At 42.2% G+C, this 27,736-nt stretch overlaps 1 protein-coding gene across 1 annotated transcript in view; it reads left to right on the top strand.

Moving 5' to 3' along the window:
• Positions 1-27,736, top strand: part of znf407 (zinc finger protein 407) — a 139,578-nt gene that overhangs the window by 41,810 nt on the left and 70,032 nt on the right. The window contains exon 5 of the mRNA XM_046398383.1: positions 20,599-20,673. Within this exon, the coding sequence (XP_046254339.1) occupies positions 20,599-20,673 (75 nt within the window). The remainder of the gene's footprint in view (positions 1-20,598; positions 20,674-27,736) is intronic.

The raw sequence follows: 27,736 nt of genomic DNA, 5'->3' as shown, positions 1-27,736 counted from the left end.
TTTTTTTCTACAGGAAACCTTATTTTAGCAGGAAAAAATGTAGAAAAATTAGTTGCACTGCTGACAGAAGTGTCAGCGAGTTGGGGGGAAGAATAACTTATTTCACACACAGAAGGAAGAGGAGGGTAAACACAGCAAACAAGGGCCAGCGATGGCTAACTGGGAATTAAAGAATAAAAGAATCTCAAAATAAAAAAATAATAACCACACCATATCTTTATCTGAGATGATTCATATTTTATTTCAAAACAGTGCCTCCATTGGTCACATTTTTCAGTGGTGGATAATAGAAAATGTAAAGATACGGGCGGTGAAATATGAGTCGGTTTGGGGAGGTAAGAATGAGAAAAGATTAGCTTGAGATTAGAATAAGAGAGATGGAGGAGGGAGGAAGATGAGGGCAAAGAGTCTCGTAGTGTGTGTGAGTAGTTTTTTTGTAGTGCAGGCTGGTGTGTCTGTCAGCGTGTGTGTGTGTGTGTGTGTGTGTGTCCGTGCGTGAGAGAGAAGAGGAATGATTGTATACGCACCCACACTACTTTGTTTTCCACCTACCAGCACGCCAGTCGAGATTGGACATCCTTGACCGATCCACTCAGCCACACTCACACCTGTCCACACGTATCATTTATTGTTACTGACCTGTCAAACCCCACGTACGCCTTATGTCCATGTTCATGCTTCCCGTTTGATCGAAATATTTATAAACAAAAAAAAATGCATGTACTTTATACAGTCTGCTAACTTCCATGCTTTGCAAACTAATAACCATATGTTTGTTTTGTGATATTGACACTATTGTTTTTGCATATTCATTTGCCTGTTTGTATCAGATAACCCACCTCGAGTGGAGCTCCTGCTGTTGTTTATTCAGTGAAGTTGTTTTTCTTGACTTTCCTGCCGCAGTCTCTCAGTAGTTCAGAGGCTGGCAAACCATTCCCTGGGTTGCCCCTGTGTCTTTTAATTTAACAAGATACCCACCAAGGAGGGTTGTTTTGGCTGCTTCCCTCCTTCCTGAGAGTCATTAAGGGCACCCATGGTGAGGGAGACCCAGCCAGACATTAGCATAACCGGGCAGAGCGACACACAAGGAGCCCCGAGGTCAGTGGAAAGTTCCAGATCAAACTCTCCCAGTTACCCCCAGACCTGGGCTATGGTTAACACCAGCAGGACGCCGTAGCCCTGGGAATGTGTTACCAGGCTAAAACCAACATTGCCAGCATGGTCACGCACACACACACGCACACACACATACATATACAGGTTTCTTCCTTTTTTGCTTTCTTTCTTTCTTCACCTTTTTCTACTTGATCTCATATTTTGTTAGTAACTTGAATCTTTGTCTTTTTATTATTTTACCGTTGTGACATAATTATTGACATAATTATTAGTAGCAGTCTTCATGATGAGACATTTTATTTATTTTTTTAAGGTTCTGTTTCTCTCACTAACTGGATGGAAATCAGTCAAACTAACACCCTCCAGAGGAAAAGTCTGAGGTTCTGTGAGAGCCTGGACTTTCCCTTTCTAATTTTGTTTTGAAGTAAATTCCTGCTAACATGATTGCAGTGACACAGTAGTTATCACATCCTTTGTTTTTGTCTCCGTCCCATTTTCTCCTGTTCTTATGGAGAGATCACTTTTCTGTTTTGCATCTTGAATTTCAGCACATTTCCCATGGAAAGTGGAATCTCAAGGGAATTTTTATCTTCATAGGTACATACATGGGCTACATGTGGATTGTTTTTAGAGCTTTTTTTTTCAGGAATCTACTAAGTGTTGTTTGGAGGGCAGACTTGCCATGCAATTGAAATGTGGTTCGGGCAAACACAAAGTGAATTTACATCACTGTGAGTTACATTTGGTAAACACAGAGAAGGGCGGGTGAGCTTTGAAATGACTCAGTTGGCATCATAAGTCAAACAGTCTCCATGCAGCATCAATAAAAATTGTATTATACATTCAGAACTTTGTTTTTAATGTTTTTCAGATCAGGGCTAAAACGACCATCAGCGCGTGCTTGTTTCTAAAAAAAACAATAAATCAAAAGGGTGGGTCATCAGCGTTCTGGCTACATTACACAACCGCTGTCAGATTGTAACAGAATGTAATCCATAGACGTGAGTTTGGATTTTGGATTGCTCATTTTAAAAATAAGCCCAAACATACTTTTCTGTTCACATAAAGCTCTATGTTTTGTTTTGTTTTTTTTTTTTTATTTTACCATCACGGTATGAAGTGTCCCTTTCACAGTGCCTGCCCTGATGGCATCTGCTTTGCTTTAGAGGAGAGCTGAGCAATTCACAGCGACGGACGTGGTCAACCCATCACGCAGCGCTAATTTGCTTTGAGTTTGTGTTGCTTCAGATCTGTCACGGGGTCACATTGACGTTGCTATAGCATGCTGTTGTTTTGTTTTGAGGACTAAAAAAGCACAACACTGGGATAAGGTATGATGAATAATGTCCTCTGACAGACAAGGCCTGTTGTTGCTGGACATAGCTGGCAGAGGCTATGTGTGTATGTGTGTGTGTGTTGTGTGTGTGTGTGTGGGTGTATGTGGCCATGGATTGTCATTACTTGAAGTAAAAATGTTCCATGGACTTTCTCTAAACACTTCTGTCTTTTGATTGTTTTCAGGCTCTCTCATAAAGCTGTTTGGAAGAGCGATAATTATTGAATGTGCTTGAGACCAGTGAGTGCTCTTCAGCAGCTGTTTGGATTTACATGGATTAAATTGCTTTGCGGAAATGAGGATACTCTTAACATAAACTCCCCCTTTTAGCAACTTCTGTGTCTGACTGAATGTGTGCGGTCAAATGACACAAGTATATTCTAGTAATCGTGTATTTTTGAACGATTAAGCAGTATAGGAAAAATAAACAACAACAAAGTGAGTGAGGAAGTTCAGTGGGGAAGTTCTCATTGTCACAGCAACACAAAATAGCAAAATAAAGGTGCAGACAAGTCGAGTAAAAATGTACAAAGTAAAAAATATGGGGATATTTACACTTTTTTTTTTTTTTTTTTGTTAAGAAACTATACAAAAAATTTGGCTGAAGCTCGTAGCATATGCTGAGCCTGCTGGAAGGCAACTAGCATTTAATTGACTGAAAGGTGAGGGAGCAGTGATTGATAAAACACCACATGCAATGGTTAGCACTGTCGCCTCATAGCAAGAGGGTTGTGGGTTCGAATCCTGGTCTGTGCCCTTCTATGTGGAGTTTTCATGTTCTCTCTGTGCCTGCGTGGGTTTTCTCCGGGTACTCCGGCTTCCTCCCACAATACCAAAAACATGCACATCAGGTTAATTGGCTACTCTATATTGCCCCTAGGTGTGTGTAAGTGAGTGTGTGCGTGTGTGGTTGTTTGTCTTTGTGTGTCAGCCCTGCGATTGACTGGCGACCAGTCCAGGGTGAACCCCACCTCTCGCCCGTAGTCAGCTGTGATAGGCTCCAGCCCCCCTGCGACCCTGATGGATAAGCGGTATAGAAAATGAGTGAGAGTGTTTAGAATCAAAGTTTTGAAAAGTTTGCTTTTAGAGCCTCTTAATTAAGAAGGATCAAACAAGATTCCATAATTTTGTTAATTTCTAAAATAAAATAATAAAACACTTTATTGGTTTGTTACATATTTATGTCTGTATAGTTTGTATTTATTTATTTAATACTGAAACTTTGAGGCTGCACGTAAAGAAATGAAGTAAAAATGATGATGATGAAAAATGATTTGAGATGGCTGAATTTAAACTATATTTGATTGGAAATAAAGGGCGTATTGATTTTGGTTTTTTTTTAATTTGATGTTTTGGTTAAGAAATCTGAAAAAATTTTGCCTTTGAGCAAAACAATTTCACTTAAAATTTGTCAAGAGAATTCATGTGGGTGCAACCAGCACAATGCTGGTTGAAATTCACCAAACTAATAGAGAAATCTCCTCTACAACAGGTGTAAAAATCTCTCTTGGTAACATACTGCCCTTGCAGCTAAGCAGAAAGAGTTTCAAAGCTGCTGCCCTGCTCTGTTTTGCAAGCTTCCTACAACACTCCTTGCAGATGTTGAAGAATTGTTTGTTTATCTAGTTAACACATGTCAGTCGACGCTCAAAAAAGCCTTCTGTCTAATTAGAGGCGAGAGTCATTGTCATCTGTCTCATAATGAGGAATCCTGACGACTGCTTATTTCTCTCGAGTGCCATTTGATATTTCACTATGTCTACAAATGAACAGTTTCCATATTTTAAGGCAGCGCTGTAAACAGGGTCGCTTGTTCCTTTTCCCTCTTTTTTTTTTTTTTTTTCCCCACATGCACTGTCAATTACCCAGTGGCAGTAGCCTTGCAGATACAGCAGAGCGCAGCGCTGCCTGGCTGACTGACTGGGTGGCTGACTTGGTGGCTGACTGGCTTGTCTCTTGGAAACCTGTGAAATATGATTTACATTAAGAGCATGTTGTAGCAAACCCCAGCCCACGGTATGCATATTTCCCCCATTGTTTGTGACAGTTGGTTGTACCTGCGCCGGGGGGGACGAGCGCCAAGTAGGCATCCGACTTTGCATTTCAGTGGCTGAGCTCAGGGTCAGGAGCACATCTGGTTGACTGGGAGGCTTGTGTGCGGTGTGTCATTTTTGTGTTTCAGGTTCCATAACTTGTGCACGTACACACAAACACACATTCACGAGCTCACTTGTTGCTGTGTAGCCAGAGTGCGTGTGCATAAAGCAGCAGCCGCGGCACACCAACAGCAAACCCGGCACACCGGTGCACTCCTACACAAACAAACAAACACACCTGCTGCTCCTAGCAAGTCGCTCTGACAATCAGCCGAAGGAGGGAAGGCAAACAAAACAAACAGTTTAATTTACATGACAGTAGCCTGCTTTACATTAGCATGCTGTGGCAATGATAGAGTGAAGCTCTGCTGGAAACAGCAGGTAATGAAAAGTGACGGTCCTATTTGCAGTATACTGTAAGTACAGGAATGGGAAACTCAAGCAGTCAGAACTAATAGCGTGCTCTCTGCTGCATGTCTCCCAGACAGTCCTTTTGGTGTGCTGGTTAAAAAAAAAAACAACTTCTCTTCCAGTCCTTTTTTAAAATAACTAATTTTTTGGCGTTGCAGAATAAATAGAAGCAATTTGTTGTGGTGAAGAATTCAAGAATTAAACATGTGTTAAGTGAAGAGTGTAGTATTTTTTTTTCTTTTTTTGCTCTGCATTTCTACCAAACTTTCCTCCTTTGGACAGAACATGAAATGTTTATGCTGTTTGTGCATAACAATCCATTGCAATTTTAACGAGCAATTAACTTTATCAATAAATAAGTAAACAGGGTTTTGGCAGGTTTGTAATTGCACAGAATGGTATTTGTGTCTTGAGACTGCTGTATTTGTACTTGGTAAGCTTTATTTCTGCTGGTATTTATGCTGTGGGTGTGTGTGTGTGTGTGTGTATACTTGTGTGTGTGGTTTGCGGCTGGTTTGGTTTGTGAAAGCGCTTGTTTTGTGTTTTAGCAGATGATAGCATATACTAATCTTGTCTTGTGTTTGTAGTAATACAGTTTAGATGTGTCTGTACGTGATTGTGTGTGTGTGTGTGTGTGCGCGCACTGGCTCCAGTGGTCTGCTCCTCATGTAAAGAGATAGCATCTTCCCACAACAGATCAATACAGGACTATTTCTAGAATGCCTGCTTCTGTCTCCGATTTAACCAAAGCATGTGAGTGTGTGCTTATGGGTGTATGTGAATGTGACGGATACTCAGACTGACAACCTCACTTTTGTCCTGGTGGTGAGGTTGAACTTAGCTCCCATTGTTGAACTTATCACCTTATTTACCGGATGCAGAGGTGGCATATTTTATTCTGGCCCGTCTCCTCACTCAAGCGCTTCTCTGGATAGATGAGTGTTTGGTGTTTGTGACCTGCTCATCAGTTAGTCCCAAAACACTGTTGCCATTACCTCAATGGTTGTGGTACATTTAACTACTTCCATATATAAAATATGGGGAGAACTATACTTTTCACTCTGGATACACACTTCTACTGCTAGTATGAAATATTGACACACACATGTGGATACACTCTGTCTTGCACATATGCCACCCCCACTCTTCACCCAGCTCATGTTTACTTGCCGTAAATTGTCCTAAAGGGACATAGCCTCAGATGATTTATGGTGCCAGATATGATTAGATCCCATGTATTTTTACACAATGGACACATTTTTTGCATGTGGCGCCTTAAGTGGGAGCCAGTAGTCATTAATGACTGAATAAACAGCGTGTTCCCTACTTATTAAAATATAGCTTCATGTTTCCTCCCCATTACTGTCGTAGCGGCAGCGCCTTGGCAACCGAGGACAGCCTGCTCTGAGTGAAAGTAAAAATATTTATCTAAGAATGTATGATATGTCTGAAGATCTGTTTTGTTGAGTGAACCGGCATTTTCTGGTAAATTAAAGCTGACTGACTAGCTGACAGTTTTTCTGCTATATGAAGCTATTTGGGTTGTACTTTGTTGGATCATTACCAGATCATTCACAGCGTTATTATGAGAAATAAGCTATGAGTCTATCCTAAGATTTTAAAAATGATTCCCAGAAACAGCCCTAAGTAGCAGTTTCATTATCAGTGTGGTGGTCAATGTTTTTTTTTTCTTTCATTTATGAAGGTTTACTTTATCAGTATGATAATTTCTTGGACTGTTTGTTAAAATAGAAGGTTAATGTTGGGCACAAATTGCAGATAGACAGATAGATCTGCCTGACAAAAGGTTATGGATGCATATTTTTTCATATAAACAAAAAGCAAACAAAACTTTCTTTTGTTTAAACGAATCAAAATAATTTTATATTGTCTTGAAGTCTAAGGCTGGAGCTAATTACTATTTTCACTGTTGATTAATCCATGGATTATTTTCTTGACAAATGCTTGTCACAGATTTCTAGAATGTAATAATGTCTTCAAATTGCTTATTTTGTCTAACAATCAGTCCAAACCATCATTTGATGCAAAGAAAAGCAGTGAAATAATATACCACAGAAACGTTGGCACAGTGCAATGTTGTGTACATCAGGTTGGGGCCAGTGCAGAAATTTGCAAAATGGCCAACCATAGAACAGACCGGACCATGATGCTAACTTTTACCACTAGGCATCAAAAGTGACTCAGCTGCTCCCAAGTGAAACAAAACGGGAGCCCATTAATGAGAGAATAACAGCTCCATTCAACTAATCCTGACTCAAATTCTTCTTCCTCTAAAGTTTAACATCAAAATAATAAATAAAATAAGGCTCCAGCCTGGTGCAACTTGAGAAGAGATGGTGGTAGCTGCACTTCAAGTACATGTACAGGAAGCTTGCAAGTCAGTGAGTTTCCCATAACATGTTTCTGCGGCTGTTTTGTAATCAAAACCTTGTTAAGAAATGAAGAGTCTCTGTTCACTGAGATGCTAAAGGGTTTTTATTTTGATACAGATACAGGAAGAGTTGATGTGTATTAACAGCGTAATGAAGTAACTTTAACAGAGCAAAATGGGTGCAGATCAAAACAAGTCTTCTTACAAAAGTATTGCTGCGTGTAACAATGCTGGACAACATAATCTGCACCAACTTGTCATCGATGAGAGGTCTCTGTTGTGGATGTCCATAGGAGTAGTTCAGTGGTGCTGTATGCACAACTCTCAACAACATGGAGGGAAGCAGTACATTGTGGCGCTGAGCTGATCAGCTATCTGGGGACTCCTGCTAACTGGCTACATGCTCATAGCTCTGTCCACCTATACCTGACACATGTCGGTTTTAAGCTTGTACACGGGACCACAGCGGCAAAACCTTCTCAACGCTTGTGTACATGCAGCAGTTTACTTCATGCCCAGCTGTTATATGTTATTTATACTTTTGACTTGTTCATCTTTGCTCAGGAGATTATTCAGTTTAGTAGTTTTTACACACAGCCTTTGTGTCTTGCAGAGGTTGAACACACACAGTTCAAGGTTAGTCTCCAATTCAGCTCAGTCCAGCTCACAGATAATTGTCAATAAAATTGATCTTTCTGTGTTTTTTTTTAACTCTGCTGATATTTTTCCATCCTCCGCCCCTTCTCTAGATACTTCCCTTGACTCCCTCACTTCACTCTCCTTTGCCTGTCCTTCTCTTTTCATTTTAAGCCAGATAAGTCTGCCTCGACTGCCAAGAGCACCGAGTATCACTGCTTTCCCCCCACCCCCCACCCACCCTCCTCTTATGTTCTTCTCACAGTGCACTGAAGCCATGTCGCAATTTCTCAGGGAGTTTTGATGCCTGGATGTCTCCTGTCTGGGTCCATCTCGTCTGAGCTGCAGCGCTGGCTCTATGCGATCTGAACTTCGCTGCCTCGCTGCAGGTCAGCCTTCACGGCCGATTAGTGTCGAAGCGCCACTTTGGTCACAAGTTGTCGGGAGCGCTTATCGTGAAGATCAACAGCGATCAGTCTCGCTGCTGCGCTCCCTCTCTTTACATCTCCTCCCTCTTTCTCTCTCCTTTCTGTTTTCTGCCCTCTCCCCTTTTGGCATTAGCCCCCTCCCCCTCCATGTTTTTCCCCTCAAATCACCATATTTCCATCTACATCTTATCATTGTCATCCTTCCTTTCTCTCCCACCTTCCCCCCATGCTGTGTCTCTAGCTGGATCCAAACAGTCTAAAAATGTTGTTCCTTCCTAACAATCCCTCTCTTTCTGGAAACCGTTATGAGGTCAACTAAGATATGAAATCATAAGAAGTAAGATTAGAACAATATTGCTCTAATAGAATCTCACTTAACCTGACCAGTTTACGTAACCTCAGGTGTAATGTACATGGTCCTCTTTGGTGTGTTGCTTTAAAAATGGGATACGTAATTGTCTTGCTGTGATCGTGACTGCTATTTAAGTGTTTCCACAGTAAGTTGGTTTTGATTGTACAAAATTCAGATATTTTGATCATACCTCGCATGTTTCTGTATTCCTCTTCTTCTTTTTGGCATCCTTTTAAAATGAAGAGAAAATTTTCTGAAACAAACATTTCTTAATGCTAAAGTTTTACTTCTTATTTCGTACTTGAACAACAACATCAAGTTGCTCGCTCGGCAAAGGAAACTAAGTAAGCACGTTTTCATGTTGGCAAAAGAACAAATGAAGAAACTTTGCAATTTCACGTCACTGTTGTAAATTTTTCCACTCATCAGAAAACAAGAAGGAGAATGCTGAGCTACCAGTTAGCTCAGAGGGCCAGTATAGTCATTAAATTCTTTGAAAAAAATATTTTGTGCTTTCTTACCTATGACAGCGTGTCAACACTTTGTTTAGGCCCACACAGTGCTGCGTTGTGTTTGTCCGGTTCAGGAGACACCGATTCAATTTGTATTTATTCTAATCCCTCCATCCCTCCTTCTCTTAGTGTCTCTGTGTGCCGTCAGCCCTCGTCTGTGGCGAGAGTGGAGACGAGTCATGTTTGGCCTGTCAGTATGGCTGCTAGTGTCAGTATCTGGAGCTGCTGGTTCCTCTGACAGCGCTGGAGGGGCTGCTGGTCCTAGCAGAGTGCAACCGTCACCCTGTGACACGCTCAGTGTCACCGATCCCCTCCGTCTGGTGACATGGCGCCCACCCTCTCGTCTTTGCCCACCACTGCACTACACCCCCTATAGCCAGTGGCCTTTTCACTGCCACTCTGAAGTCACTCAGTCAGTCAGTCACTTAGTGCTTCACTGAGGAGTCTTTAGTAGGAGCTGACCTACATGTGTTTCTGAAAGCAGATTTTGGACTGAGTAGTGTTTACAGTTGATATTTATTATCTTCACCTATTTAAAACTTAAAGTTAAAGAGATAGATAGATAGATAGATAGATAGATAGATAGATAGATAGATAGATAGAGAGCCTCTGTGCACAGCAGGACTAAATATGTGTGTGATTTAATCTGGCCTTGGCGAGTGTGCAGCAGTGACAAATGGATGCTCACTATGAAACCCCCTCATCCAAGAGACAGTATTAGTTTTTGCTTTAATTACCAGCAGCAGTAATGTTTCCTATCCATAACTGTCGGCCTGCTAGAATGCAGCCTGGCAGAGGGGTGAGGGCCTTGTCTCTTCTCTCAGTGGGCCTCTTGTCTCTTACCCGCCAACGACCCCCCCACCACCACCACACACACACACCTCCCCTCTCCAATCCGTCTATCCTCTCTCTCTTCCGTTCCTCCTTTTCCTCCACCTCCCTCCCATTCCCCTCTGCACCCACCGCATCTTTCATTTCAATATTTCAATATTTATGCCTCATCTGAGAAAGTTCAAAGTCACAGTAAGGAGGCATAACTTTCTCCTTTCGCCTCCACGCCGACAGCACAGGACCCTGCCTGGTGGACAGGAGAGGAGAGGCTGCTGACGGCTGGTCTCCCCTCCCCTCTGCTGGCCACTGGTGACTGAAAGAGAGGGGGGGACGCCTGGCTTGGAGAGTCGTTTGCAAAGACAAGACAGATAGCACTTGAGATTAACAGATATGCCTTTTTAAACCTAGATTGCCACTAATATTTTCTGATATTGATATTTATTACAAATTCTTTTGACAAAAGATTTTTAAAATTGAAAAGATGTGTTTTTTATTATATTTTTTTTGGTAGAATCTAGTTGAAATTGTGTCAAATGCACCCGCTCAAATTAAGAGTTTTTATGACAACAACCAGTGCAATCAATCAATTCTTGAATGAGTCATTAATCTAAAAAAATCTGCATCACGTCCAGCCTATACTGGACAATATTTAATATTCAGGTTGAAGCCAATAGCCGTCCATTGGTATGACATGAGGCTGGACACCCTCAGCCAGTATTAGCTTGCACAACATGTAGCATCTCAAAGGTCCAGGGGCAGCGCCAAGGTCCCATGGGTGCCAGTGTTGGATGTGTTATCCATGTCTGAGTCTATGTCAATGTGCAGGTACATTTTCCTGTGGGTCTCACTGACCATCCCGTTAGAAAATCCAGAGCCAGTTTTAATAAATAAAAGCGTCTGACAAGTCCGTCCTTTGCCATAAAGATCTTTGACAGCCGCCGTCTGGTAATAGATTAGCCTAATTACAGCGTCCCTGAGTTTAGATCACAACGTCACGTACTCAGCCTGTCGCTCTAATAGCCATTACAGCCACCACTCTCCACTCCCCTCCTGTTAATGTACAGTTGTAAAGAAAAAAAAAGAAGAAAAAAAAGAAAAAGCCAAAGGAAAAGGTCGTCCTCATTTGCATGCAGGCCTTCATTAGAATATGCGAATATGCTAAGGACTGGAGCTGGCGCTTTGCATGTGCAGGTGATGAATGGCCAGTGTATCAGAGAACAGGCTGAGATGGAGGCTTCGTCACCCTCATCTGCATAGCATACTTTATTTACTTATTTATTTATTTATTTATTCATTTCCTTTTGAGTGCTCGCTCTCTGTGATACATCTCAAGTCTGAGGGGGAACTTTTGCAATTTACACCCCCCGCACCCACACACACACACATTTCAATAAGACGAGGCTTTATTAAATGGCTGAATGAGAGCTTTGAGTTTTCACAAGGCTTTCTTTGCTGTTGGAGAAAAAAAAATGGGAATGTTTGGCTGGCTCTTACTGTAAATCTTTTGTGTTTGTTTACCACTTTATATGTTTCAGCGAGGACTTAAACAAGGCATTACAAAAGGTAGAAATTGGCTGTTTATTGAGCGGTGATTCAACCTGTGGAGCATCAGAGAGCATCAGCAGTGGGATGGAGGCCGACGCTGGCTTGAGTGAAACCTTGTGTTTTTTTCTTGTTTTGGAGGGGGGGTTGTAGATGGGAGGGGTGCGCTTGGTGGTAGTGGTGGTTGTGGGGGTGTGTAGGGTGGAGGACGAGTTGTAGGGTGGAGGGCGAGTTTGCAGAGAGAAACTCTTCTCACTCTTCTGTTGCTGGGGCAGCAGATGGTGGGTGTCAAGACAATGGCAGCAATAGCCAAACAAAGACATTCTTTGTGTGTGTGTGTGTATGCATACTTTCTGTGAGGTGTAGAAGTGCGTTAGCTTTGAGTAGGAGGCAACAGCATCTATAGTACTGCTTGAACGGTGCATTGTATAAATTCCTAAGCCGTACTCTCACTCAATCTAAAAGTCTGTTGTTGTATTTGGTTTCGGACAGCTGACACCTCACTTACCCATAACTTACTGAGAAGGTACCTATACAGTGACAGATGTCACATTTGCAGTTCAACTTTGCAGACCCAGATAGTGTGAGCTTCCGCTTTGTACAATCTCTCCTCTCCATCAGCAGTTATGGTTCTTTGAGCCTAATAAGTAATTCTTTGATAGAATCACTGAATCTTAGATTAGCACCATAGCGGTATATTTTGCTCCTCCGGAGTGTGACCTTAGCTGCCCTTCACAGAGGCGCGGGGATAATGAGAGTGGTAGCTGGCCGACAGACAGGCCTGACATCCCAGCTATGCCCTTCACTCAGCTGGCTGAGGAAAAACGTCAATACAGAGGCCTTATGTTTTATGGATTATCTGCTTTAGCAAAACTATAGTGAGAGAAACACAACTCTCGCTTGTCATGTTGCTTCAGTTCTTTTTAATGTGCGAGACCACTCACCAAAACAACAACGGTCGAAATTAGAGGCTGTCTTCTTTGTTTGTTTCATTTCAATTTTCTCTCTCCCTCTCTTCACCTCTCGCTCCTCGTTCTCAGCATCTTTGGTTTGAACACAGTGACCTGCTGTTCTTTGATTTACTGAAACCTACTTTTTCTACCTTATTTTGAAGAGCTATAGTTTTAGGTTTTGGACACATGTTTGATTTTACAAGTTATCACTTTGAAAAGATGTTTGGATGCAAGATGCATCTTTGCAGACATTGTAGTCTGTGTATGTGTGTTTTTGGAACATAGCCTGTTATTACAGACATCCTGGTCGAATTAAACACTAACAACACATTCCACGCCTCTAGATTTTTGTGTATTTATTTTTATTTCTGGGATTTAATTATTTATTTTGATAGCTCTCTTTGCTTTCTTTTCTTCATTCATTCTTTCTTCCTCACTTTCTTCACTCTTTTTCATACATTTAATTTGTTCTCAGAGGACAGGCAGATAGAGTGTACAGTAAACAGACTGAATAAATCATGTTTGCCCCCCCCCCCCCCCCCTTTTATTTTCTTTGGTGGGTGGTGGTGGGGGTATCAGGGAAACTGTTGGTTTTTATCCCCATGAGGAATAGGGGAGGCTTGCTGTTGTAAACGAACCCAAGTGGAGCACAGTTATCCACAGTTTAATCTGCCCACTGGGGGCCAGAGAGAGGTCGAGGGGGAGAGGGGGGTACTCATCACAGCTCCTGGTCCCTGAAGGGGCAGAGAGGGTGCAGAGGTGGGGACAGAGGTGAGAGGGGTAGTTGGTGTCTTTCCCCTCAATTAGACTCTTTAGCAGGAGGTCCTGCTGGTGTGTTTTCCTGTTATAATGACACCAGCCTTAATGGCATTGGTCAGCTGGAAAAAAAACTGATTATGGTTAAACCAATATATGAGTCTGAATATAATGCTAACATCAGCAGTGTTTTCTACCTCAGATATAATGTAACAACCCCTCTCACCACAGACAGTCAGTTTTTATTCTTGCGAGGAAGGATTTTATGTAACGGCGTGAGTATCAGTGTGTAAGTCTTTGAAATGAAAGCAAACACCTTTTTCTTTCAGTAGCATTCTGAATGAATTATATTAGTATGTCCTTTAGCTGCATCCTGTGATGGTCTGAGAGCTCTTTCTAGCTGCCAAGTTCTATTCTGACAGGAACTGTTAAACTATAAATGATGAATTTTAATGCTATTTTCTCATCACCACAAAAGCGTCATTAACATGTTAAGCTGCACTTCTGACCTTCAGTCCAAACGCAGTTTCAATATGGGCTTTCAAATGTTCAGCAGTCAAGCCCTGTTGGCAATGGTCATGTTTTGTTGTCTTTGTAATGTTATCAACTTTATGAAACTAAATTCAGGGATGTATAATCATTTTGCTTAGAGCTAGATTTAGTGCCAAACAAGCTTAATAATACTGAGAGCACAAAGAACACAAATAGACTATTTTTTTCATTTTTCACTCGCCATCCTTCACCTCTTCCCCCAGCACACACCACACACACCTGAGGAGACCTTATAAACATAAGGAAACCTGCATTACAAATTACTGCACATCATAGAAATTGTGCAGCAAGCTTTTTAAAATACCAGCGCTGCCAGTGAGGCGCTTTGTAATTTATCCCTTCACGGCTGTTAGCTGCGCCGCGCAACGGTTGATTTATTTGGTTTAAGAGAAGTTTTGTTTAGAGAGATAATGAGCAGGACTTCTCTTTAATGATTTAACACGGTGCGGAGGAACGGAGAAGGGGAAAGAAAGCACATATATTTTTCATATCTTTAACTGCACTGCAGAGAGGAAGGGAAGGAAGAAGAAAGAGATGCTTTAGCAAGAGAAGCTAACTGCCTTTAACAACCAGCATTTTTGATTCATTTTGTTTTGTTGTATAAAATGAGACGTTCTCACGTCTTCATAACGTAGGAGTGTTTTAGCATGTTATATGTACTTCATTTAAAATGTTTCAGGACATGTCCTGTCTTCGTGGTGGATCGTGTTTTGTCTTTTTTTTTTCTAGATCCATAAAATTTAATTGTCTTTTTGCTGATTCCACACAATGTGCCACCTTATGCAAGTCCATTTTGAAGTGCTATAGCCACAGGTTTAACTGTCTGTACCTTGTTCTTTATACACTTCTCCTTTCATCTTTACACCAGATACAGTATTATTCCTTCTTGTTCAGCATTTTCAAGTTTCTCCCCTTCACTTAGGATTTAAATCCCAAATTAAAGCGGTTAATTAGAAAATATAATGATGCTGAGTAGCACAATCTGCAAACAGTGCAATGACGCTCAGAGCTGGGGGCTCCGTAACACTCGAACTGCCATCGGCGCATAACGATGATGATATCAATAATAGATTACTTCATCAATCGCTGTTCTCTTGAAGATGGAAATGCGCTGTTGGGAAGGGACTGAATTTTTAGTTTTTATTATTGTAATTTTTTCCCCTTCCTCCCTCCCATTCCTGTAGCTTGAAAATGTCTGTTTCATCTCACATTAGGATGTGCTCTGCATAAGTGCAGGTGGAACTTACTCTCCCTCTAAATGATCCTTTAATGGAACAGTGTGCACTGGAGCTGGGAGCTCTATGGGGCGCTGCCACTGTCGATGAGAACTTCGCCTCAATCAATCCGTCAAGCTCCATCACCTGCCTCAGCAGATGATCCAAAAACCCCATTGGAGAGGCAAAGTGAGCTTTTTATGTACCTCCTCTAAGACTAGAGGACACACACACACACACACACGTACACACAGGCACAAGTGGCGGCATCATAAGTGAGAGGTGTCTGTTTCACTGAGGGACTTGACGTTGATCAGTTGTCAGAGAAACGTTTGGCCTCCCTTTTATTTTGATCAGGATCATGTTAGAGTAGAGCAAGTGCCTGCTTCACTCTGGCACGGGTAGAAAACAAAATCAATTCAGATGTTTTATTTATTTATTTTTTCCTCCTCAATATCTGTTACATTATGGGATGTTTCCATAAGCGGATCTCTTAGAGGCCCAAGCAATATTGATGCGAAGTCCCCTCTTGCTTCCGTCAAACGAAGCGACAGCAGCGCAAACTGCATTTGCCTCCGTCTCTCTCCCCGCTTCACAATCGCTCCGGCTTATCTAGATACTCCATCATGATTTTACATATTCCTTCATTTCCCTTCTTTCTCTCCGGTGGCTTTTCTTTCTCCATCCTTCCATCACCATCTATCTCCACATCTGCAAATTTGACACCACATTTAGTTCATTCCTCTACTGCTTTAGGCCCACTTGTAGAACATCCATTAAACTCCAGCCTGTAGACTCAGCAGAATCCCTCCTTCCTCAGTCCTTATTCTTGACGTCTGCCTGTCTTTCTCTCTGTCAGGCAAAGCAGTTGCTCTGTCTGTCAATAAATGTCTTATCTTTCGACTTCTTGTTCCTGTCTGTTTATCTGTCTGTCTGACATGTCGGCAGCTGTCTCTGCGCTCCAGGGTTGCTGTCAGCCAAGTGTTGGTTTCTGTTCTTCTGTCAGTTCACCTGCCTGTCAGAGCGTCTCAGATTAGACATGTCAACTTACCTCCAGGTTTTTCCGCTTCTGCAGGATGGGTTTATAAAAAAATCAACATGGAGGAAACACATTATGTTTACTCAGAAGAATAAATTAATTGTGGCATTGTGAAATGTTCTTTTGAATACAATACAAAAATTATTTTTAATGTTCTTTTTATTACAATGTGTCTCCACCTTAAGTGATATATATAGTCTGCGAATGCTGTATCCTTAAATATTAAATGTGCTAATGTATGTGACACGTTTTTTTATGTCAATAGATTTATGTCACTTAGTTGTGATGCCTTTGAAAAAAAATGTGAACGTGTGACTGATACACTAATTGCACTTTTCATGCAAGTTGTTCTAAATTGAGACCCCATTTCCCATAAATCCTGTTGTTTCTTTCGGTCACTTAAGACAGGGTTGGTGGACAGAAATAAGGCAGAAGAGGTCAAGACAAGTATGGTAAAGAGATGTAAGACTTACAAAAAGGCAATATAAAAATAAGCGTGACTAGAGAGATGGATGGGAGGTGGTAACATTGATATGAGTGGAGGGAGAAACAAGATTGAAGGAAACAGAGATGAGGGGAGTGAAAGATGGCATAGGAGACGGAGGGAGGAGGGTGCAAAGGGGAGCTACCTGCTGCTGATGGTAGTCAGAGTCAGTGAGGGATGGAGGGCGATCCAGCTGTGACATTAAAGCAGCAGGTGGAGGCCATCATTAGGACTGGCACAGGAGGCTGGATGAGTCCGCACACGCTCATTTCTTTGGGGCCCAGCGGACCACCGGAGAGAGTGTGCGTGTGCATGTGTGTGCTTCTCCTCAAAAAGAGCTGAAGCATAGTCCCATAACTTCAGAGCACATTGCCACCTCCCCCTTTTCATCTCTCCCTCATGGAAGCCTTCTTCTTCACCAGGTTTCAGCAGATTCACCTGGTGAGGCTTGAGCAGTTCCTGCATGTGATAGCTTTCTCCTAATTGTTTTTCTGTTACCTTTTAACCAGTTACAACATAGAAATTTCAGGTTATTTTTTTTATATTGCTTTTTCTGTGTTCTGTGTGTACTTACATTGTGGCAGTGCACATCAGGCAGCAGGAACTTCTGGATGTTTTTTTTTTCTTTTTGCCTTGGTATAAAAAGAGTATGTCGTGCCACTTTTTTTCTACTCGTACGGTATTGAAGTTGAAGATTTGGCTGTCGTAATAACCTTGGTTGGTGTCAGAATTAAGGGTCCTCTTCTATCTTTCAAAGATGATTGTCGAAACCTGAAGAAAGTAGCTGAAAGTAACTCAAGAAAAGTTGGCAAAGTATGTCATGTCTGACCCGGCTCTCTCCCAGCATGCCTCGTGCACAGCTCTCAGGAATGGGTGTGCATGATTTGAGGGGTAGTGGGCTATGGTAAGCCGAGTGTTGCTCCAGGCCTTTTCTTAGATCTCCCATCCCTTCCGGACCTGTAGATGGGCCTATCCAGGAACACCATTAGGCAAATGAAGTTGTTTGTATCAAATATTGACATGTTATCTCTTCATCATCGGGCTGGAGGAGGGAAGAGAGAGAGAAAGATTGTAACTGTGGGTAATTGAGCCGTGTCTCCCCTGCTTATCGGTAAAGCTCCGGCACGTCACGGACCTAACGAGCTGTGGCGCGCCGATTAGTCTGAAGGGAAAGTCGAACGTGAAACACCAGAGCCTCCGTCTTTCTTTTCTTTTTTTTTTCCATATCTGCAATGGATATTATGAGCCTCCCCGGAGGGCAGAGGCACAGCCTTATTAGTTCAATTCATGGGGGGGAAGAGAATTGATATGGATGAATGGCATATTAAAGTATCCCTTTGTTACAATAACCATCAAGGCTGATGGTTCAGGCTGATGATGCAGCCCAAGGCAGCAGGACGACAAGCTGAGGCCTTGACCTGGATGGCAGAAGATGCACACACACCAAGGGCAGGGGGCTGATTACACACTGCCTTAAACAAATGGATTTGCCCCTTTAACATTTAGATATGGGATATTTCTGTGTGTTGGTGTGTGTGTGTGTCTGCATGAGAGATGGGTTACTTGTGGATGTCTGTTTTTGTGAGTAAGGATTGTCGTTCGTCTGAGTTCATACTGGTATATACTGTCTAAATTTGTGCATGCCTGTATTTTATCTCATCATTATCAGGAATAGCAGTTTGGCTGCATTAGATAATCATATGGTGAATAGCTAATTGTGAACGTGTCGCCATCACCATTTGTGTGCATAATGAGTTCTTGTATTTTTTCATTTGTGCATGGTTATTTGCGGTTGTGCATTTCTGGGACTATTAACACCCATTTATGTGTATGTGTTCATGTGTGTGTACATGCATGTGTGTGTTTGTGTGCAGCCTGTGTGCCAGGTGCCTCCACAGGGCATTACCCATCTCGCACTCGTGCCACTCTGAGAATAATCCTGTAAAAAATGGGCGAGATGAGAATCTCACAACATGCCAGTTTGATTTGTACCCCTTGCTATCAAAGAATGCTAATTAAAATCATATTTTGCATATGTCTTGTCTTTCATGCGCATATGCAAATTGCCCCTGTTGCCTTTCAGCACTCTGTAATTAGGTTTATGAAGGACAGCTGTAATACATAATTAACAGAAATGTTTGCAAGCTCTTTTTTTTCTCACGTCTAAACACGACGGCTTAAACAAGCATGCGTGAAGTGTTCGAAAGCCGTGCTTTTCTCTCACATATATTGATTAATTCTTTTACCCCCACCCTCTCAAAAATATCTTAATTATGCTGTTTGTTTATTTATAGATGATGCCGTCAGTCAGAGGCACTTCCAGTGGGCAAGAGAAGCTCAGCATTTTGATCTTGCCATTCTCCCTGATTGGAGTATACAAGATTTAGTCATACGCTCACTTCCAGTTTAACTCCAAGGCAACATTCTGGACGGCTGGATGGATTGAATTAGAGAGGATTGAGAAAATGTAGAGTGATGATCGCGAGGCAAAACTGTGGAACATGTTTGAATATTTATATGGTGGTCTTAGTTAGCGGCAGCCTCAGGGGCCTCCATGATGGACAGGACTCTGGAGGCCACGATGGAATGGAGGACACAGACGTGCGTGTGTGTGTGTGTGTGTGTGTGTGTGTGTGTGTGCGTGTATGCATCCAGTCTGCTGACACAGCGTCATAAATGGTGAAATAATTATGCTTCATGAAAGACTGACTCCTAAAGTTAGAAGGAAAGCCTCAGAAAGGCGCAAACAAGCTTTGGCCAGAGAGAAAACAGAATAATGAGCTAATTGGGAGATTTAAAAAAAAAAAAATAAATCTCCAGAAAAGAAGACCCGGGTGGAGCAACTCAGAGGAGGAACCTGAGTGCGTGCAGTGACGGTGCCAACCACATGACTGTCAGTTAACTCCCTCGGCCTCTTTCATGTAACTCCATCCTCAGCTCTCAGATGTGGTCATTGTCTCTCATTCGCACAATAATGGGAAGTGATGGGTGCTAAATGAAAAGGCCAGAGGATGAAAACACTGGTGAAGCAGCCTGGATGTCAGAGTAGTTAGTTCTGTCATCCGTTCATTATGTTTTCATATGCTGTTTGGGAGACACGGTAAACTCAGGGCCCTCGACAAAGTCAGGACGTTGTGGTCACTGTCGAGTTATGGTGCCCTAGTATTCCTGTGTGTGCCTGCAACTGTCTGTTCTTTAGATACATGTGCGTTTGACTCCTCGCACGTGTGTACGTATTTGTTTGACACACTGATATACAACATGTGGAGCTCTTTGCATAGGTTCTCATTCTCCTGTCTGACTGAAAAGACGCCTATGAAACAAATGTTCCTAAATTTTATACTCTTCTTGTGGTGTAAAGTTTGTATATGAATTTATGTCTGTTTTGCTACACTGTCATCTATTAATAGAACAATAGTTGTACCAAGCAAAAACCTGTTTGCGACAGATTATATTTAAAACTCCGTGCCACATTGGGTTTCCCAGTGTCTAGGAATGCAAGAGAAGGATGGGTTAGTGTTTGGATGTGTCTGCCACAGGGACATGTTCCAAAAGTGACACAAAAAAGTGAAAGGAGGGGGAATAACCAAAACAAAGACGCAGCATCTTTCTCTTTTACAGCTTAATGTTGGAAACAGTGACAAATAGAAAATGTGCTTATGTCCACCAATCTTGCTTCAAGAATTCTAGTTCATTTCAGTACACACAATTGGACAGATAGACTTCCATTGTTTTCACATCTTATTATCATCCCTCTTCTGTTATAATCCTAGAAAGATTTTTTCTGGTACACATGAACTGTAGTGACGCATTCATGGTTCACATTTGCCTGAAATAAACAACAGACAGTGTGATGATATGAGCTCGTACTGGTCAGATAAGCTCAAGCACAGATTTCCATATCGTATTGTAGCTTTGATTAACCTATGTTGTGTGTGTGTTTTGTAGATGGGCCTTTGTGATGAAGAAACACCTCAGCACACACCTGCTGGGAAAACATGGAATTGGACAGCGTAAAGAGAGGTACGTTTAACGCTTCCACCTGCATTCAGTAGCACATTTCAGTCATGTCTCTCTATTCTGTGTCCTGACTGTCGAGTATTTTTACTTGTTTTAAAAAGGCTAAATTGAGAGATACAGCAGGCAATTAGTTCTAGGTTTTGGAAGATGACTCCTGCAACCCCTATGGAGGCCTCTAAGCTTTTAAGCAAAAAGTCCCCACTAATTACACATAAATTTCAAGTTAAATATAACCTGAGATCCTCCCTTTCCCTAATGAGTTAAATGGCTTTCACTCATTCCATCTGTCTCTGTCTCTTACTCACATCCCTTTTTTCTGTCAAACTTTATCTGGCTGCCTCCCTCATCTTACTTTCTGCTCTCCCTCTTGAATTAAGGATGAATGATGTTTCTTTTACAGTTTTTGTCTGTGTATGGGAGTGTGTGTTTTCTGTGTATGCGTAATGTCTCCCGCTTGGCCCTGTCTATCAGAAGCAGAGCCCTGCTGTCAGTGTGTGTGCGTTGTATACGCGTGAGAAAAAGAAAGATGAGGAGATGAAGTTGTGAAGCCCCCAACCCCTCCCTGCACTGACAAGCCAAAACGAGACGTTAAACACCTCTCAATCTGTCAAGCGAGCTGCTAAAATAGAAACAGACCCGCTTTTTCATTACTACGCAACCAAATTGATACTTTTGACAACGTGTGGTATTAGATATGACAAGTGGCTTCAGATATTGAAGTAAGCAGCCAACCAGATGCCTCTCCATCTCTCAGACATTATCAAATAAATTCTTACTGTCAGCTGTTCATCTGGATTAGATGGAAACAAATCCCCATCTTCTCAACTGCTTTAAGTTTCTGTTTCATCCACATCTTTCGCATGTGTGACCTACCCAGTGAAGCCACAGACTGCGCAGGGACTTGAACCAGTGACCTCTCAGTCCGACATCTATGCTACCACTGTCAAATCGGCACATGTCCACTTGGACAGCTGTGGTGGCATCTCATTTGCAAACGTGCATAGTAGTAACCCTTTGATTTATGTGAAAGACTTTACTGAACTGCTTACAAAATAAAGTTTTAATAGACGGCCCAATGTCTTTTCACCTGCAATACCTACAACCACACATATGGGCTGTCCTTTTACCTGCTGCTCAAACAATAATTCAGATCCACAAACCTCTGCTGCATGAAATCAATTAAACTTTTATTCTTCTTCATTAAATCCTCATGTTTGCATAATTAACGGCGTGCCTTCAGCGGGCCGCTAAAGACTGCTGTTAGCCTGCACTGCGCCACTCATCCTTTGCTAGCCGACCTGTGCTTTGTACTCACCATATGTGCTTCCTTGCCTCAAATCCACTTGTACACTTGCACATGTCTCAGACTTTTATTTCGTGATGTATTTCGTCTGATTACAATATAAAACTTCATGAATTCCAAGTTTGAATAACTTAATATAAACTAAAACTGAATAACTTCCACATAAAGAACAGGCTACATGGCATCTGTGAGAGGAGGCAGTCGCTGACCATGATCAACCCAGCCATTTGTGCTTTCACTGTCAGCCGTTCAGCCGGCGGATTAATGTCTGGCATACAAGTGTGTCTTTGCTAATTTGGGAAGGAAGCTCATCTGAGAAGTTGTGTTTTACCGATTTCAGTTGGAACTGCTTAGACATGTAGCATATCTCTTCTGGACTGAATCCACCAGCCGGTAAAGAATTTCCATCTTATACTGTTTCCCAAAGACCTTTTGTGCTCATTACTTTTAGAAACATGAGGTGGTAACACTGTCAAGGTCATGCAGGACAGGGCCGTGCTTTACCTGACAGTGTTAAGCTCTGTATGTGGTTTTGGTCAGTACAACTCCAGTTACTCTGTTCAGTTAGAAAACATTATGCTACACAGCATCATGCCAAACACTCATGTAAACTTGAATAGTTCTGTTCATGCACACAAACATACTCTCATTCCTGTCATCAGAAGAAGATCATTTTTTTCATTTCTTGTTTCGTTTCTGTTGCACTCATTTATGCACACTTAAACACATACCGTACACACACATGCTCACACACTCGCTTGCATGCACACTCAGAGGGAGGACAGCCACAAGGTTTGTTCTATTTAAACCTGTAAAACACGGTGTCATCATTTTTCTGACAGTCCTGCAGACAGAATTTATCTCATCATTAATTAACCATCATATTTCCAACACAGTGCAGCTTAATTAGCACAAGGTCATTGGGGAGGGCTTATTAAGTGGAACAAATTTGGGCAAGTGTAAGGGAGGAGGCAGAGGACAGAGGAGACGGAGGAGAAATAGAGAGAAAGAGAGAAGTTGGATGACAAAGAGAGGCAGAGAGAAGAGAAGGAAGAAAGAATGAAAGGAGCAAAGAAATGAAGAAAAGCTAGGAAGTGTGTGTGTGTGTGTGTGTGTGTGTGTGTAAGTGGTTTTGGTCCAACATGACAGCACTGGCTCAAAGATTGATAACTACACTGGTTTTGAAAGCCCAGACCTGGAGACTAGGACGGGAGCTGAGGGAGGAAGAGAGACAGGGAGAGGGAAAGGATGGGGAAACTTGTGTGTGTGTCTTTCTCTAAGTGTGTGTCTCTACATGTGTGTGTTTGTGTGTCGGTGGGGGAGTGGGGGAGTCTGAACCGGCAACTGGGGACCAGTGAGGGAGGGGATGGGTTGAGAGGCAATGGGGGTTGTTGGGGGGAGCCAATTGCAAACATATGCTGGCTGGCAGGCGGTGGAGAGATGGATTGCAGTGGGACAGTGTCAGAGAGGCAGTTTCATCACCATCTCTACGGCCCCGTTCACCTGATATTTTTAGAACACTGGGGAGTTCTGTTAGTCAAAGGAAGAGAGGAGGAGAAGCATGAGGAGGAAGAGACCTGACTAGCTGCAGGTAACGCCAGGCTTCTCTTTGCCAAATCCGTCTGGGGCCTCAAACACCAAGTTATTTTGGGTGGACATCGGTGAGTCCCACAGGCTTATGATTTTAAAGTCTGATAGTGTTAATGATTTTTGGTATCAAGATTCTATTTTGGTCAGTTTAAATAAAATGTGTTAATTCACATGGGGAAATCTGTCCCCGTTTGACCTTTCTAAGTAGTAAAGGGCAGTGAGCAGCCTTAGCCCAACACCCAGAGGCTAATCCCTAGGAGAACACATAATGTATTTGAAAGTAAAGCAAAAGGCATCAGTTTTGTTGGCCGAACACATGGCGGTACACAAATATTTCAGCTAGCCGGCCTATACACACTGAAACAAATAAAGCAAGTTCATTTCAATTCAAACATGCAAATTTTCTTGTCAGGCGGCGTTTACGTTCATCTTACCATGCATGTATTTTAGTGCTGAGCAAAAGCCCCACAAACACAGGAAGACCATGAAAAAAAACATCCAATTTATTTACACATTAAATGTATTTTCCATACCTTTATGCAATCCAATCACAATGTCTTATCACAATGTCTTACCACAATCAGTTCCCACTAGAGTGTTGTGGGCAGTGATGGAAAAAATAGTCAGACCTGACTTTAAATAAAAGGCTAATATTAGCCTCATATTCATATCGGTATAATTTCATAGTGGAAAAAGAGGAAGGGGAACAGAAGGAAGGATGGGTGCCATGACAGAGTCCAACTATCTGACAGGTTTTGTGAGAGAGCGAGAGAGAGAGAGAGATGAACTGTTATAAAGTGACACAACTGGGTCTTCGTCTCAGTCACACCACCACTCCTCACTGCAGGCACTGAGCGGAGATGAGGGCTTTTTGTCCTTTTGTCTGCCTGCATGTGTGTGCTTTCTCACATATGTACACTTATGAGGGCAGATGTCCTCTCAGGCTCGCACAAACCTGGCTGTGTGGTGTGTGCTTGTAATGGCTTTGAGTAATATCCTAAAGGTTTTTATTGCAATATCTTGCATTACAGCTCAGAATTATAATAAGAAGTTGTCACTTTTGTTATCAGCCACTTGTAATGTCATTCTGAGTTGAACTATCCCCTTTCCTCAATGCATTTTCATCTGAATATATAATCTACCTTTTTTAGTTAATGGATGCACAGTCTGAGTCAGCCTGGTGGGAAAATGGTTAGTTACAGTCTGCAGAATCTGTACATGTATTCCCACTAGTTTGATTTTATTGATTTTGATCAAGTGTTCCACATTTCCCTCTTCCCCAGGAGAACAATACAGTACAATACAAGTGTTAATTGCAAAAAACAAAAAAAGGATATCGCCATCAGTTTTGAATGTGTGTGGTATTATCTACAGCAAGGAAAGACTGTCCCTGAGGAACAGTAAATTGTCTGTCACTTATTTTGAATCACAACCCAAAATGCTTTATTACATGGCAAATACTGATTTGTTTGAAATTACATTTAGGAAAGCTTTGCATATGTGTGTCAGTGTCATTGTAAAATGTATTCTCCTCTTATCTTTATCAAAACATAATGTATTTTACCACGTAGTTAGATTTTTATTTCAACACAGTGAAATTACAGTGAGTCTGCAGGCACCTAAACCAACTTCAGTAACAAGGGAGTGGCTTGAGAGTGTGATTGACAGCAGCGACCTTGCCTCAATTGCTCGTAATTAGTTCTTTAAAAACAGGGCGCCAAAAGACAACTGACCTGTCTCCATACCTGTTTTCATAGGTAATTGTTAAAACGGCTGCCATTTTCATGCTTGTAATAATAAACTCCTTGTGCTAATACACTCATCGCTCTTGAAACAGGAGTGCTGACAACCCAGAAGAAAGATGTATTTGTTTAAGTAGGGGGAGAAGAAGCATGATACAAGCAGCTGGAGAGAATGTTTTCAGTGTTTCAAAGATGTTTAATTGCTAAAATCTGCTCACAGTTTCGCAGTGCAGTTTCTGGTTGTTCTACAGCATTACTGTATGTCTGAGCCAAGTAAGCGGGTGCTAAAATCCCTCAGAAAGAAAAAATAAAAAAGCAGGTGAAAAGGCATGAACACAGATCCAGAAATAGCTATCATGATGCATGCAGCGCAGGTGTGATGACTCACAAAATGAAGACAGGGATATTCAGAGCATCCGTTATTACTTGACTGCAGCAAGAGGATTGTAAAGGATGACCAGTTTTTGAAAGAAGATTCTCATATTGGATTAAAGGTGCCAATAATAAATATGCAAAGTTCATGTAAATGAATTGTATCTTTATTTATTGTTCATATACAAATACCATTCATTGTATTGGTTCAGTTTCACATTTAGTCATTGTTTTCTCCAGGTTTTCTCCAGGAGATTTGACATGGCAGGAAAATTCTGCAGTAAATACATACATATCAAATCAGAAATAATATGTTTAATAAAAAAAAAAAACAAACCAAAAAAAACCTCAGTAAAGCAATATTCCAGTCAAATCCAGGTTTACATTGTGCATCACATTTATTTCTGCATGGCCGCATGGCAGAATTGATATACCATATATACATTGCTGCAGTCGGTCATGTCGCTGTGCCAGGGGCCGAGCACGGCTGAGCGGGCATCTGGTTTTGCAGTGCCGGGCTCTGGGCTTGCTGCCGCGTCCCAGCATGCCGTGCAGCGCGGCCATATTGCCCCTGCACCGAGGGCTGGGACTGTCCAGGCTTGACGGGTGGAGCAGGGGCGGAAGAGCCCTGCTTGGAGCCAGCATGGTGGCAATATGGACCACACGGAGCAGGCAGGGGTCAAGTCACACAAAAACCACGAGCCAGTGTGTGTGTGTGTGTGAGAGAGAGAGAGAGACAGAGAGAGTTAGCAGTGTGATAGGGAGATAAAGAGTAGATAAAGACAACCCCTAATTCATTAGAATAAATCCTTTCCCTTAATTATTGATAATGAATCTGCTCTTTAATCTTTCTCTTTCTTCCTTCCCTTATCTGCCTGTGTCAGCACTTTGTCTCTCTGGCTTGGTGTTGGGTGGTAAGGCCTAGTTTTCAGCCACCCAAGGGCAGCAGTCAGTAACATCCCGTGCTGCTGGTACTGTAAGCAGGGATGTGATTAGCAGCACAGTGAAGCACAGAAAAGGTTGCATGAAAATATTCAGTTGAAAGTATTCAAGGATACGTTCACACATCCTTATATCCTTGAGAAAGAGAAAGAAAACCAGATTTTCTTGTCCGTATTACAAGCAAGCTTGAATAAGTACAATAACAAACCTGCTGCAACAACATGGACTAAACCAGGGTCTGTTCACTGTAACCGCTGACCAGCAAACACCATTGATCAGTGCCATGTAGTGATCACAGTGCAACATTAGCGGTCCGATTTTGTGTGCTTGCACTCACGAAGACCCCTTTCCCAGAGGTCTGTGCAGCTCACACAGTCGAGGTGTGGCGCTGGCAAGGCCCCAGCGACCCCAAGCTCACCTTTGTGTTTGCTGGCTGCTTGTTTGAGCAGGAGCCAGCGGACAGCGCCTCACTGTTTACCCTACTCAATATTTCATGGGGAATGAACACTCGCAGAATGAGAGATCGCGTTAATATTGCTGTTAAAATTAAGCGATAATTAAAATTTGTTAGTTTAAAAGCCATTGCAGTCTATAAAAGTTTGATTACTGGAAAATTAGGTGCATTAAGTTTTTATGGGTTGGCCTGTGCTATCGCTTGGGAACGATTTTTATGCACTTGTCATGGGCATATGGTGCAGAATTGTGGGAGTGTGTGTGTTTGTGGGTAGGGGGCTGTGAGGGAAGCTTGTTGGTTCTCTGAAAAGCTGACACACTTTAATGCTTAAATGTCCACCCCTGTGGTCTTACTCATCATTAGTTAAAGCACAGTGCTACTATGGCCTGGCAGCAGCAACTGTGGCAAATGCCAATTATAAATCTGAGCCTGTGTCCTGGAGATGAGAAGTCAGAGGTCACATGTACGCCTCTTTATGGCTGTGTCTTTTGGTCAGTGATGTCACATCAGCGCTCCAATGGAGGCTGCGTGTTGTTGTTCTTCACTCTAACCTCCAGCCCGTTGATGCAGGGTGCAGCAGGGACCTATCGGCTCCTATTACTAATAATAATGTTAGTTAGCAGTCGACAGCTCGTCCCAGCGTTGGAAGCCACTCGTCATGTC

Source organism: Scatophagus argus, chromosome 9 (genome assembly GCF_020382885.2).
Source record: "Scatophagus argus isolate fScaArg1 chromosome 9, fScaArg1.pri, whole genome shotgun sequence".
NCBI lineage: Eukaryota > Metazoa > Chordata > Actinopteri > Scatophagidae > Scatophagus > Scatophagus argus.
This window is presented reverse-complemented; position numbering and strand designations above follow the sequence as displayed.